Raw genomic sequence first — 13615 nt, 5'->3', positions numbered from 1 at the left:
CAGGTATTTGAGTTCAACATGTAAGAAGTAGAAAGTACAGGTATTTGTGTTCAACATGTAAGAAGTAGAAAGTACAGGTATTTGAGTTCAACATGTAAGAAGTAGAAAGTACAGGTATTTGAGTTCAACATGTGAGAAGTAGAAAGTACAGGTATTTGAGTTCAACATGTAAGAAGTAGAAAGTACAGGTATTTGAGTTCAACATGTAAGAAGTAGAAAGTACAGGTATTTGTGTTCAACATGTAAGAAGTAGAAAGTACAGGTATTTGAGTTCAACATGTAAGAAGTAGAAAGTACAGGTATTTGAGTTCAACATGTGAGAAGTAGAAAGTACAGGTATTTGAGTTCAACATGTAAGAAGTAGAAAGTACAGGTATTTGTGTTCAACATGTAAGAAGTAGAAAGTACAGGTATTTGAGTTCAACATGTAAGAAGTAGAAAGTACAGGTATTTGAGTTCAACATGTAAGAAGTAGAAAGTACAGGTATTTGAGTTCAACATGAGAGAAGTAGAAAGTACAGGTATTTGTGTTGTTGTGGGGCTGGGCGGAAGAGCACGCTCGTGAACTGTCAACCGGGGGGGGGGGGCTCGTGAAATATTAGCGCCGGTGTTATGCCGTGTTGTGCATGCCCACTGCACCTCGCGGGAGCGCGCCACAGCGTAAAGCATAAACTCCCAGACAGTTCAATGATCTGTACGGCATAGTTAGGTCTGGAAACGACATAAGGGCATAACAACGGAGCTCTGTTGCGGGGAAACTTTGGCGCTGTTCTGAGTTTGTTCTAATCCGTCAAAATGACGGACTGCTTTCAGATTTTTCCGTCATTGTCAAAAGAATTCCGTCATAGACGGAATATATTCGGTTAACGCGACCTCTGCTGGGATAAGAACTATTTTAAATGACAGAAAACCATGTCCTACACACACACACACACACACACACACACACTCACACACACACACACACACACACACACACACACACACACACACACACACACACACACACACGTCACTAAGGGCTCACACCAGTGTTCGAATTACCCATTTGCTTTCGGGGAGCCCTATTTTTCAGAGCACATCCTGCTACTAAATATGTCACATGCACGCTCTGGCGCAGCAGCGCGGATGCGATCAATTTCTATAAAAACACTGCTATTTTTGATTTATTGACATGAATAACCCCATCTCTCTCTGCTCATGTAAACACCATGATGTCCATGTAGAGACTCAGTCAGTGAGTTTGACTGGAGCCTCAGTTCCATAAGAGATTATTCTTCTTTAAGGTACTCTCTCTCAAAATGGTAATGTGCATTATGTTTTAATTATACTTCTTATCATCCAGAAGCTTTTTGTGTGTGTTTATGTTTTACTGAGTGCTTATAGGCCATTTCCATCCCAGCATTCAGTTAACTATTTATTTTCTGTGCACATCACATAGACTAGCTAATATTCTACTGCTTGAGACTTTGAGTCTTCAAAATGTCCAATGTCACAGACTGGGACTTACTTTAGAGTCAGTTGTATTTACATTCAGTATGACTTGATTCAATGTGAAAGAGTAGACTGCTCAATACATAGTGATCACTTCACCACCTCTCCTGACCTCGAGGCGCTTGAGAGTGAGTCAGAGGCAGAACACAGGGACAGAGGAGAGAGGTCCGCTGCTGAGGTGAGTGATGAAAGGGAAAGGACAGTTTAGAGTAAATTGAGATGTGGACTCTCATCCCAGGATGTTAAGGAAATCAGTGGGGGTATTGAACAGGACCCCCACACCCCCCGTTAAAAATATCCCCCCCCCACATTCAGGATGCTTCCTACGCCCATGGAACAATGAGTATTATTTATTTCAAGAACTTTTATTTTCAGAAACTCAACATTTCTAATCTGTGTGACACAAATATGCATGATCTTTTTTTGGGCTCTCCCTATTTATCTAAAAGTCAGCCTTCAGGGGAGCTCCCCCCTCTTTTAGGGGAGCCAAGCTCCCCCTTCTTTTAGGGGAGCCAAGCTCCCCCCTCTTTTAGGGGAGCCAAGCTCCCCCCCATTTCGAACAGTGACTCACACTGCCTGAAGACGTTCCTTTTGGTTTCCTCTGGGGTCCGGTTCCTTTAAACCTGTTCCAGATGTGGAATGTATGATTATATAACTCCACATGTGTGACCCCTCCCCACCCTCCGGTTAGAGACCACAGAGCAGTGTGCAGAAACACTGGGATATAAACTAATCTGGAAATAACAATACCTTTAAAAACACACAAAACAACGTTAACCACCACGATCAGCACGATCAGCACGATCAGCACGATCAGCACGATCAGCACGATCAGCACGATCAGCACGATCAGCACGATCAGCACGATCAGCACGATCAGCACGATCAGCACGATCAGCACGATCAGCCTGAAGCATTGACACGAGGCAGGATGGATCCAGACCGTCCGGATGTCCCAGCAGAATTCGAGCCTCATCAGAACAGGCAACATTTTTACAATCTTCTATTCTCCAGTGTTGGTGAACCCGTCCGAACTGTAACAGGAGGGGGGGTACTGCTGCTCGAGCCCATCTGCTTCAGGTGGTGGTCTTCTTTAACCACTGGAGTTATTGTTGCCTTTCTATCATCTGAACCAGTGTGGCCAGTCTCCTCTGACCTCTGACCTCTGGCCTCAACCAGGCCTTCTCTCCAGAGTCCTGCCGCTCACTGGATGCTATAGTGAGCCCAATTAAAAGCGTCCGCGAGGGTCTTAATACGGGAAGATAATCACTTTCACACGCTCAAATCATCGCTCCACTCTTTCTGTTTCCTTTGACCATTTATTGCAGAATAAACAAGAAAGAAATCCAATATATCGAGGTGCCGATAACCTTCAGTGTGATAACGATGCCACTGTGTGGAAGGGGAGGGGGAGGTTTGGCCCCTCCTCCCCTTCCATACAGAACCACAGTGAGCAGGTAAGCCAGGTTCAACAGCCACTAAGCCCAGAGCACACCACCAATAACACGGAGAGAATACCACGTCATAAATAGAAACACGTGCAGCTTCAATGTGGCTCCTGGATATTACATGAAGTTTAACTCCTGTGTCTTTGATTCTGAAGGTTTCCTGCTCTTCCTGTTCGGGATGATCATCAACATCCACAGCGACAACATCCTGCGGAAACTACGGAGACCCGGAGAGACCGTGTACCGGATCCCCCACGGTCAGAACCAGAACCAGAACTAGAACCAAAACCACAATAAGAACCAGAACCAGAATCTGAATTAGAACCAGAACTAGAACTAGAACCAAAACCACAATTAGAACCAGAACCAGAACCAGAACCAGAATCTGAATTAGAACCAGAACTAGAACTAGAACCAAAACCACAATTAGAACCAGAACCAGGATCAGAACCAGTACTAGTACCAGAACCAGGATCAGAACCTCAATAAGAACCAGAACTAAAACCAGGACCAGAATCAGAACCAGATTCAGAACCTCCTCTCTCTGATGGTTCAGGTGTGTCTCTGATGGTTCAGGTGTGTCTCTAACTCTGATGGTTCAGGTGTGTCTCTAACTCTGATGGTTCAGGTGTGTCTCTAACTCTGATGGTTCAGGTGTGTCTCTAACTCTGATGGTTCAGGTGTGTCTCTAACTCTGATGGTTCAGGTGTGTCTCTAACTCTGATGGTTCAGGTGTGTCTCTAACTCTGATGGTTCATGTGTGTCTCTAACTCTGATGGTTCAGGTGTGTCTCTAACTCTGATGGTTCAGGTGTGTCTCTGACTCTGATGGTTCAGGTGTGTCTCTAACTCTGATGGTTCAGGTGTGTCTCTAACTCTGATGGTTCAGGTGCGTCTCTAACTCTGATGGTTCAGGTGTGTCTCTAACTCTGATGGTTCAGGTGTGTCTCTAACTCTGATGGTTCAGGTGCGTCTCTAACTTTGATGGTTCAGGTGTGTCTCTAACTCTGATGGTTCAGGTGCGTCTCTAACTCTGATGGTTCAGGTGTGTCTCTAACTCTGATGGTTCAGGTGTGTCTCTAACTCTGATGGTTCAGGTGTGTCTCTAACTCTGATGGTTCAGGTGTGTCTCTGACTCTGATAGTTCAGGTGTGTCTCTAACTCTGATGGTTCAGGTGTGTCTCTAACTCTGATGGTTCAGGTGTGTCTCTAACTGATGGTTCAGGTGCGTCTCTAACTATGATGGTTCAGGTGTGTCTCTAACTCTGATGGTTCAGGTGTGTCTCTAACTCTGATGGTTCAGGTGTGTCTCTGACTCTGATAGTTCAGGTGTGTCTCTAACTCTGATGGTTCAGGTGTGTCTCTAACTCTGATGGTTCAGGTGTGTCTCTAACTCTGATGGTTCAGGTGTGTCTCTAACTCTGATGGTTCAGGTGTGTCTCTAACTCTGATGGTTCAGGTGTGTCTCTGACTCTGATAGTTCAGGTGTGTCTCTAACTCTGATAGTTCAGGTGTGTCTCTAACTCTGATGGTTCAGGTGCGTCTCTAACTCTGATGGTTCAGGTGTGTCTCTAACTCTGATGGTTCAGGTGTGTCTCTAACTCTGATGGTTCAGGTGTGTCTCTAACTCTGATGGTTCAGGTGTGTCTCTAACTCTGATGGTTCAGGTGTGTCTCTGACTCTGATAGTTCAGGTGTGTCTCTAACTCTGATGGTTCAGGTGCGTCTCTAACTCTGATGGTTCAGGTGTGTCTCTAACTCTGATGGTTCAGGTGCGTCTCTAACTCTGATGGTTCAGGTGTGTCTCTAACTCTGATGGTTCAGGTGTGTCTCTGACTCTGATAGTTCAGGTGTGTCTCTAACTCTGATGGTTCAGGTGCGTCTCTAACTCTGATGGTTCAGGTGTGTCTCTAACTCTGATGGTTCAGGTGCGTCTCTAACTCTGATGGTTCAGGTGTGTCTCTAACTCTGATGGTTCAGGTGTGTCTCTAACTCTGATGGTTCAGGTGTGTCTCTAACTCTGATGGTTCAGGTGTGTCTCTAACTCTGATGGTTCAGGTGTGTCTCTAACTCTGATGGTTCAGGTGCGTCTCTAACTCTGATGGTTCAGGTGTGTCTCTAACTCTGATGGTTCAGGTGTGTCTCTAACTCTGATGGTTCAGGTGTGTCTCTAACTCTGATGGTTCAGGTGTGTCTCTGACTCTGATAGTTCAGGTGTGTCTCTAACTCTGATGGTTCAGGTGTGTCTCTAACTCTGATGGTTCAGGTGTGTCTCTAACTCTGATGGTTCAGGTGCGTCTCTAACTCTGATGGTTCAGGTGTGTCTCTAACTCTGATGGTTCAGGTGCGTCTCTAACTCTGTTTCCTGTCAGGTGGTCTGTTTGAGTTCGTCTCTGGCGCTAACTTCCTCGGGGAGATCCTGGAATGGATCGGGTTCGCCGTCGCCGCCGGGTCCTTCCCCGCCTTCGCCTTCGCCTTCTTCACCGTCTGCTCCATCGGGCCCCGGGCCTGCCAGCACCACAGGTACTGCTTCAATACCACCACCACAGGTACTGCTTCAATACCAGCACCACAGGTACTGGTTCAATATACCAGCACCACAGGTACTGCTTCAATACCAGCACCACAGGTACTGGTTCAATATACCAGCACCACAGGTACTGCTTCAATACCAGCACCACAGGTACTGGTTCAATACCATCACCACAGGTACTGGTTCAATGCCAGGTACTGTTTTAATACCAGGTACTGTTTCAATACCAGGTACTGCTTCAATACCAGCACCACAGGTACTGGTTCAATATACCAGCACCACAGGTACTGCTTCAATACCAGCACCACAGGTACTGGTTCAATACCATCACCACAGGTACTGGTTCAATGCCAGGTACTGTTTTAATACCAAGTACTGTTTTAATACCAGGTACTGTTTCAATACCAGGTACTGTTTCAATACCAGGTACTGCTCCAGGTACTGTTTCAATACCAGGTACTGGTTTAATACCAAGTACTGCTCCAGGTACTGTTTCAATACCAGGTACTGGTTTAATACCAAGTACTCGTTTAATACCAGGTACTGGTTCAATACCAGGTACTGCTTCAATGCCAGGTACTGGTTTAATACCAAGTACTGCTCCAGGTACTGGTTCAATACCAGGTACTGGTTCAATACCAGGTACTGGTTTGATACCAGTAACACAGGTACACTTACTGGTGATATAACTGATGACTTATTGTTGATTTTATTTGTTGACTTGTGTATTTGGACTTATATGAATGTGTCTGTGTTTGCAGAGACTACCTGAAGAGGTTTGAGGACTACCCTCGCGGCAGGAGAGCGATCATCCCCTTCCTCCTCTGAGCAGCTCGTTACCTTAATGTTAGTCCTTATTAAATCTACTGCATTGTGTCGTCTCCACATCTCTTATTCCTTCAGACTGAATCATCTATTTCTGTCTCTTAACCTCCTAATAAATAACAAAGGTGTTCAAACTTTATAGAAATATTATTTAAACACTGAGAACTCAAACGTTTCACATTTGAATTAATCCCTTTCATTTGAATCAAATCAATCAATTATCTTGTTAAATATTGAACAATACGTGTTTCTCCTGTTGCCCCTACGGCTTTATCTCAACAACAATACATGTTTCTCCTGTTGCCCCTACAGCTTTATCTCAACAACAATATGTGTTTCTCCTGTTGCCCCTACAGCTTTATCTCAACAACAATACGTGTTTCTCCTGTTGCCCCTACAGCTTTATCTCAACAACAATACGTGTTTCTCCTGTTGCCCCTACAGCTTTATCTCAACAACAATACGTGTTTCTCCTGTTGCCCCTACAGCTTTATCTCAACAACAATACGTGTTTCTCCTGTTGCCCCTACGGCTTTATCTCAACAACAATACGTGTTTCTCCTGTTGCCCCTACAGCTTTATCTCAACAACAATATGTGTTTCTCCTGTTGCCCCTACGGCTTTATCTCAACAACAATACGTGTTTCTCCTGTTGCCCCTACAGCTTTATCTCAACAACAATACGTGTTTCTCCTGTTGCCCCCACGGCTTTATCTCAACAACAATACATGTTTCTCCTGTTGCCCCTACGGCTTTATCTCAACAACAATATGTGTTTCTCCTGTTGCCCCTACGGCTTTATCTCAACAACAATATGTGTTTCTCCTGTTGCCCCTACGGCTTTATCTCAACAACAATATGTGTTTCTCCTGTTGCCCCTACGGCTTTATCTCTACAACAATATGTGTTTCTCCTGTTGCCCCTACAGCTTTATCTCAACAACAATATGTGTTTCTCCTGTTGCCCCTACGGCTTTATCTCAACAACAATATGTGTTTCTCCTGTTGCCCCTACGGCTTTATCTCAACAACAATATGTGTTTCTCCTGTTGCCCCTACGGCTTTATCTCAACAACAATACATGTTTCTCCTGTTGCCCCTACGGCTTTATCTCAACAACAATATGTGTTTCTCCTGTTGCCCCTACAGCTTTATCTCAACAACAATACGTGTTTCTCCTGTTGCCCCTACGGCTTTATCTCAACAACAATACGTGTTTCTCCTGTTGCCCCTACGGCTTTATCTCAACAACAATACGTGTTTCTCCTGTTGCCCCTACGGCTTTATCTCAACAACAATACGTGTTTCTCTTGTTGCCCCTACAGCTTTATCTCAACAACAATACGTGTTTCTCCTGTTGCCCCTACGGCTTTATCTCAACAACAATACGTGTTTCTCCTGTTGCCCCTACAGCTTTATCTCAACAACAATACGTGTTTCTCCTGTTGCCCCTACAGCTTTATCTCAACAACAATACGTGTTTCTCCTGTTGCCCCTACAGCTTTATCTCAACAACAATACGTGTTTCTCCTGTTGCCCCTACGGCTTTATCTCAACAACAATACGTGTTTCTCCTGTTGCCCCTACAGCTTTATCTCAACAACAATACGTGTTTCTCCTGTTGCCCCTACAGCTTTATCTCAACAACAATACGTGTTTCTCCTGTTGCCCCTACGGCTTTATCTCAACAACAATATGTGTTTCTCCTGTTGCCCCTACGGCTTTATCTCAACAACAATACGTGTTTCTCCTGTTGCCCCTACAGCTTTATCTCAACAACAATACGTGTTTCTCCTGTTGCCCCTACAGCTTTATCTCAACAACAATACGTGTTTCTCCTGTTGCCCCTACGGCTTTATCTCAACAACAATACGTGTTTTTCCTGTTGCCCCTACGGCTTTATCTCAACAACAATACGTGTTTCTCCTGTTGCCCCTACAGCTTTATCTCAACAACAATACGTGTTTCTCCTGTTGCCCCTACAGCTTTATCTCAACAACAATACGTGTTTCTCCTGTTGCCCCTACGGCTTTATCTCAACAACAATGTGTTTCTCCTGTTGCCCCTACAGCTTTATCTCAACAACAATACGTGTTTCTCCTGTTGCCCCTACAGCTTTATCTCAACAACAATACGTGTTTCTCCTGTTGCCCCTACGGCTTTATCTCAACAACAATATGTGTTTCTCCTGTTGCCCCTACGGCTTTATCTCAACAACAATACGTGTTTCTCCTGTTGCCCCTACAGCTTTATCTCAACAACAATACGTGTTTCTCCTGTTGCCCCTACGGCTTTATCTCAACAACAATACGTGTTTCTCCTGTTGCCCCTACAGCTTTATCTCAACAACAATACGTGTTTCTCCTGTTGCCCCTACGGCTTTATCTCAACAACAATATGTGTTTCTCCTGTTGCCCCTACGGCTTTATCTCAACAACAATACGTGTTTCTCCTGTTGCCCCTACAGCTTTATCTCAACAACAATACGTGTTTCTCCTGTTGCCCCTACAGCTTTATCTCAACAACAATACGTGTTTCTCCTGTTGCCCCTACGGCTTTATCTCAACAACAATATGTGTTCCTCCTGTTGCCCCTACAGCTTTATCTCAACAACAATACGTGTTTCTCCTGTTGCCCCTACAGCTTTATCTCAACAACAATACGTGTTTCTCCTGTTGCCCCTACAGCTTTATCTCAACAACAATACATGTTTCTCCTGTTGCCCCTACAGCTTTATCTCAACAACAATACGTGTTTCTCCTGTTGCCCCTACGGCTTTATCTCAACAACAATGTGTTTCTCCTGTTGCCCCTACAGCTTTATCTCAACAACAATACGTGTTTCTCCTGTTGCCCCTACAGCTTTATCTCAACAACAATACGTGTTTCTCCTGTTGCCCCTACGGCTTTATCTCAACAACAATATGTGTTTCTCCTGTTGCCCCTACGGCTTTATCTCAACAACAATACGTGTTTCTCCTGTTGCCCCTACAGCTTTATCTCAACAACAATACGTGTTTCTCCTGTTGCCCCTACGGCTTTATCTCAACAACAATACGTGTTTCTCCTGTTGCCCCTACAGCTTTATCTCAACAACAATACGTGTTTCTCCTGTTGCCCCTACGGCTTTATCTCAACAACAATATGTGTTTCTCCTGTTGCCCCTACGGCTTTATCTCAACAACAATACGTGTTTCTCCTGTTGCCCCTACAGCTTTATCTCAACAACAATACGTGTTTCTCCTGTTGCCCCTACAGCTTTATCTCAACAACAATACGTGTTTCTCCTGTTGCCCCTACGGCTTTATCTCAACAACAATATGTGTTCCTCCTGTTGCCCCTACAGCTTTATCTCAACAACAATACGTGTTTCTCCTGTTGCCCCTACAGCTTTATCTCAACAACAATACGTGTTTCTCCTGTTGCCCCTACAGCTTTATCTCAACAACAATACGTGTTTCTCCTGTTGCCCCTACAGCTTTATCTCAACAACAATACGTGTTTCTCCTGTTGCCCCTACAGCTTTATCTCAACAACAATACGTGTTTCTCCTGTTGCCCCTACAGCTTTATCTCAACAACAGCTTTTAAAGTCACATGTGATGCTTTTATAGATTTACCTTCTTCACTTGCTGCAATAATAAAGTGTAATATGTGACGTTTGTTTTTGATATTTTACATGATATTCATGGGCGGTGCCAGGATGTTTTTGCTGCAGTATTAGCAGTTGCTATATGACAGCACGGCGTTGCTAGTTAATTTTATAAATAAATAAACAAACAATACCAGTGGGCCAAGCACGAGCCTGTTCATATTGTAGCGTTCACCGCTATTCAAAACCACAGATCACGAGCCTTCAATGTCGAAAACGTTCTCTTTATTTTCTGGTATTGACGGCCACAGCCACGCCTTACAGAACCAATCAATAACACTCATGACTTTTCCCCACACTCGAAGGCAACTCCTACCGTCTCCTACTCCCTCCACACACACACCGGAAAACGCGCACGCGCGCGCACACACACACACACACACACACACACACACACACACACACACACACCTGGAAGGGGCAGTCTCTCCCTAACTCCCACCAACAACATTGCCTAAATAACTTTACAAATGTACTAAACTGTGCACATCTGATAACTGACATAGCCTAACTATTAACTTGGACACGCTACAATATTATCATTAATATTGAATCATTACTTTGACACTTTGCATGGTAAGCACAACGAAAATAAGCTCCTACAATATTTTTGTATAATACCATTACACCCTGAGCGTGCAAGTACACAATAGCGATCGTTCACTGTTTCAACTGGCATGCTGTGGCATTAACCTCATCACCACACCGCAAACAGACAGATGCACCCACACACACACGGATAGCAGGGTTGTCCGGCTGGACCGGCTCCGTTGGAGATCGCGGTCGTTTACGCTGACTTATGAGAGATCTTTCCATTTTCGATCTGTGTTCACATACTGAGAATTATAACATTAACATTAACCAAGTAGCAGTTTGCGCTTTAACTTACAACGACCCCTGATCGATCTCGTGAGAATGTGTAGTATAAATATATATAGATGCATTTTCATAACAAAACAATGGGGTTGCTAAGCCGTTGCTAGGCCAATTGTTGGAGTTGCTATAGTATATATTGTGGTGCCGAGGAAAGGGAGTCGGAGGCAGTGTGTTTAGAATGGAGTTCCACTCTTAACATCCAGAAGGTAATACACGTCTGCTCTGCATGACAAGCTAGCAGGACTGAATAGTTAACGCTACAGGTGTTCCCACTAAAGGGTCCGTGTAGCAACACAACAAGCAAGGTGAATTATGGTCCACAATGTGGTGTCACCACAATATATATATATATTGTGGTGACACCACATTGTGTGTATATATATATATATATATATATATATATATATATATATATATATATATATATATATATAGTATGCTATATAATATTGATGATATTCAATACATAAAGAAACCCTGCAGACCAACTGATCCACCGATCAAACCTGCGATTATTTCCATCAGGATGAATCTTCCTGTTTTTAAAGGGATCTTGAATGTGTATGTTTTATGCTTATTTTATATTTCTAAAAACACCTGCTCTGCTTCTTTTGTACTGTTAGAAATTAAAATCAATGTTTTGATGGTATAATGTAGTTTAAACATACTGTCAAGTTAAATGCTCTTTTATACTGAAAAACCAGAAATTCTTGTGCACAAGCAGTTAAGCTTTTATTCTGAAAATCCTTCATCTACGGTTAGCATTTAGCATGTGGCTAATATACGATTTCCTAAAGAGGTGAATTGAGTAGCGAAATGACATGGAGTGGTGCAAACCGAAGCCTACTGATTTAACACTACAACTATAGATGTCGAGATATTACCATCCTGAATATTAAATGAAGGTACAGTTTATTTGAATACATTATTGTTTACAGACGAGAGTAGCATGTGACAACATCCGGAATGACCGGAAACCAAACCGCCGTGAAGCATTTTCTGTATGTTTTAGAGTATTGATTACAGCGTTTAGAATGTGTTACATGAAAAGTGATGAAAGAGAATATGAGGAGAAAAGGCGTGTTAAGCATATATTGAATGTGAAAAGTACCTATCCTCTGTTTAAATGCAACAACGGACATTAGAGGCGAGGCGAGCCGGCTGGCGGGGAGGAGCCAGCAGAGGATATATAACGGAACCGAACCGGGGATGGGTCTTCTCTTCTTGCTCAGGAGAGCCAGATCACAGCTGTTTTCTGCCGGAACAATATTCTGTCTGTAACACTACCGCGCCTTTTTTAATTAAAGTATCCCATTTGAATCTTTTCAGAGACTCCATTTAGTCTCATTTTAAAGCTTCTCTCCTGGACGCGAGAATAAAGAACATATTTAACACTACATAGCTAGCAGTGAGTGAGTGTTCAGACACCGGCACACACACACTCAAACAGACTTGTGTGCCTGACTCTACCAACATGCTTTCATGATTCTGTTTAGATATGCAAGTATAAGCCACAGTGGCGGCTGGTGGAAAATATTTTTGGTGGGGCTATTCTGTTCTTCGGTTAGCTTCTTAAATTGCTCAGCTTTATGGACGACAACCTTCGGCACTCGGTAAAACCTCTTGTTTTTCTCTCGGCCGGATCGATTGGAACAACCGTAAACTACACAACACACCGGCATTTTCACAATGGTAACAGCAGCTAGATCCTCTGTATAAAAATTACTTCCTGACCTCCAATGGAATTTTGCGCCAAAGGAACGCAGCGGTGTGACGTCAAGTGAAACCAACCTTTAAAGAACATATTTAACAGTACAAATAATTATATTTTAAATAAACCTTTTACAGACTGTGTCACGAATAAAAGAACAATACAACATTTCCATGATTCAGAAATAACATGTCAGTTCTCCCGTGTCTGATCACATGTGCGTGATTGGGTCTTTCTATCATCTGCTTAAAGAGCATCTTGCAGGTTTTTATTTATTCTACATTTATGCTTAAACTTGCTTGAAAATTACAATTAAAAAAGTGAATGCAGGATTTGATATGTTTTACGAGACATAAGGAATTCAGAGGGAAAGGAGCAATTTTGAGCTCTGCTCTTAAAAACTGCTTTTTTTTAAGGTCATACGTAAAACGCGTCATATTACATCACACAGGGGACACATCTCCGCTCTCTGACCGCGGGTATAGTTAGTAGTTGCGTTGAGTTGAGCGGTTGTGTTTTAGTGAGCTGGTATTTTTCTGTAGTTTTACATTGTATTGATTTGTAATCATGGTGCAGTATTGTGTTTGTGAAGGTTGCACAAACTCCAGCCTGTCAGGACATCGAGTCCACAGTAAAAAGGACCGGAGCTAGCGTTCGTTCCTGGGTGCGTTGTGCATCCACCTCCCTGCAGCACATACTCTCCACAGCTTTATCAGGAAACCGTATTACTTCTCTCTCCCCCCCCCCCCTTCGCTGCTCTCTCTCTCTCCTCTCCGGTACACGGCACCGTAATACATAGTGTGGAGTTGCATTAGGTAACGCTGTGGTGGCTGTACTGCTCCAGCCGTCTCCTTTGTGTTTGTTTCCCCCTGTCTGTGTTGTTTGTGTGTGCGTGGTGGCTGTCACTCCTGGCTCCCGGCTCAACCTCCACTCACCTGCTGCAATCAGCTGTGCACCCTCCCCGACTACACACCTGCTTTCCATCAAGCCATTTACAACGGCATATCAACGGAGGCTCCACAACCTTTCTCCGCCAGATCGTCAAGTATCAGCCGTATCTCTCTCTCCCCTCCGGTACACA

At 43.7% G+C, this 13615-nt stretch overlaps 1 protein-coding gene across 3 annotated transcripts in view; it reads left to right on the top strand.

Moving 5' to 3' along the window:
- Positions 1 to 6347, top strand: part of LOC307025452 (3-oxo-5-alpha-steroid 4-dehydrogenase 2-like) — a 45569-nt gene extending 39222 nt beyond the window's left edge. For 2 of the 3 annotated variants that reach the window (XM_079694866.1, XM_079694868.1), the window contains 3 exons: positions 3098 to 3199; positions 5313 to 5463; positions 6235 to 6347. In XM_079694866.1, the coding sequence (XP_079550992.1) occupies positions 3098 to 3199; positions 5313 to 5463; positions 6235 to 6301 (320 nt within the window). In that variant the 3' untranslated portion in view covers positions 6302 to 6347. The remainder of the gene's footprint in view (positions 1 to 3097; positions 3200 to 5312; positions 5464 to 6234) is intronic. The other variant, XM_079694867.1, reaches the window with a different exon arrangement.
- Positions 6348 to 13615: the final 7268 nt, after the last annotated feature.

The sequence above is a fragment of the Notothenia rossii genome (genome assembly GCF_949606895.1).
Source record: "Notothenia rossii genome assembly, contig: SUPER_1_unloc_1, whole genome shotgun sequence".
NCBI lineage: Eukaryota > Metazoa > Chordata > Actinopteri > Perciformes > Nototheniidae > Notothenia > Notothenia rossii.
This window is presented reverse-complemented; position numbering and strand designations above follow the sequence as displayed.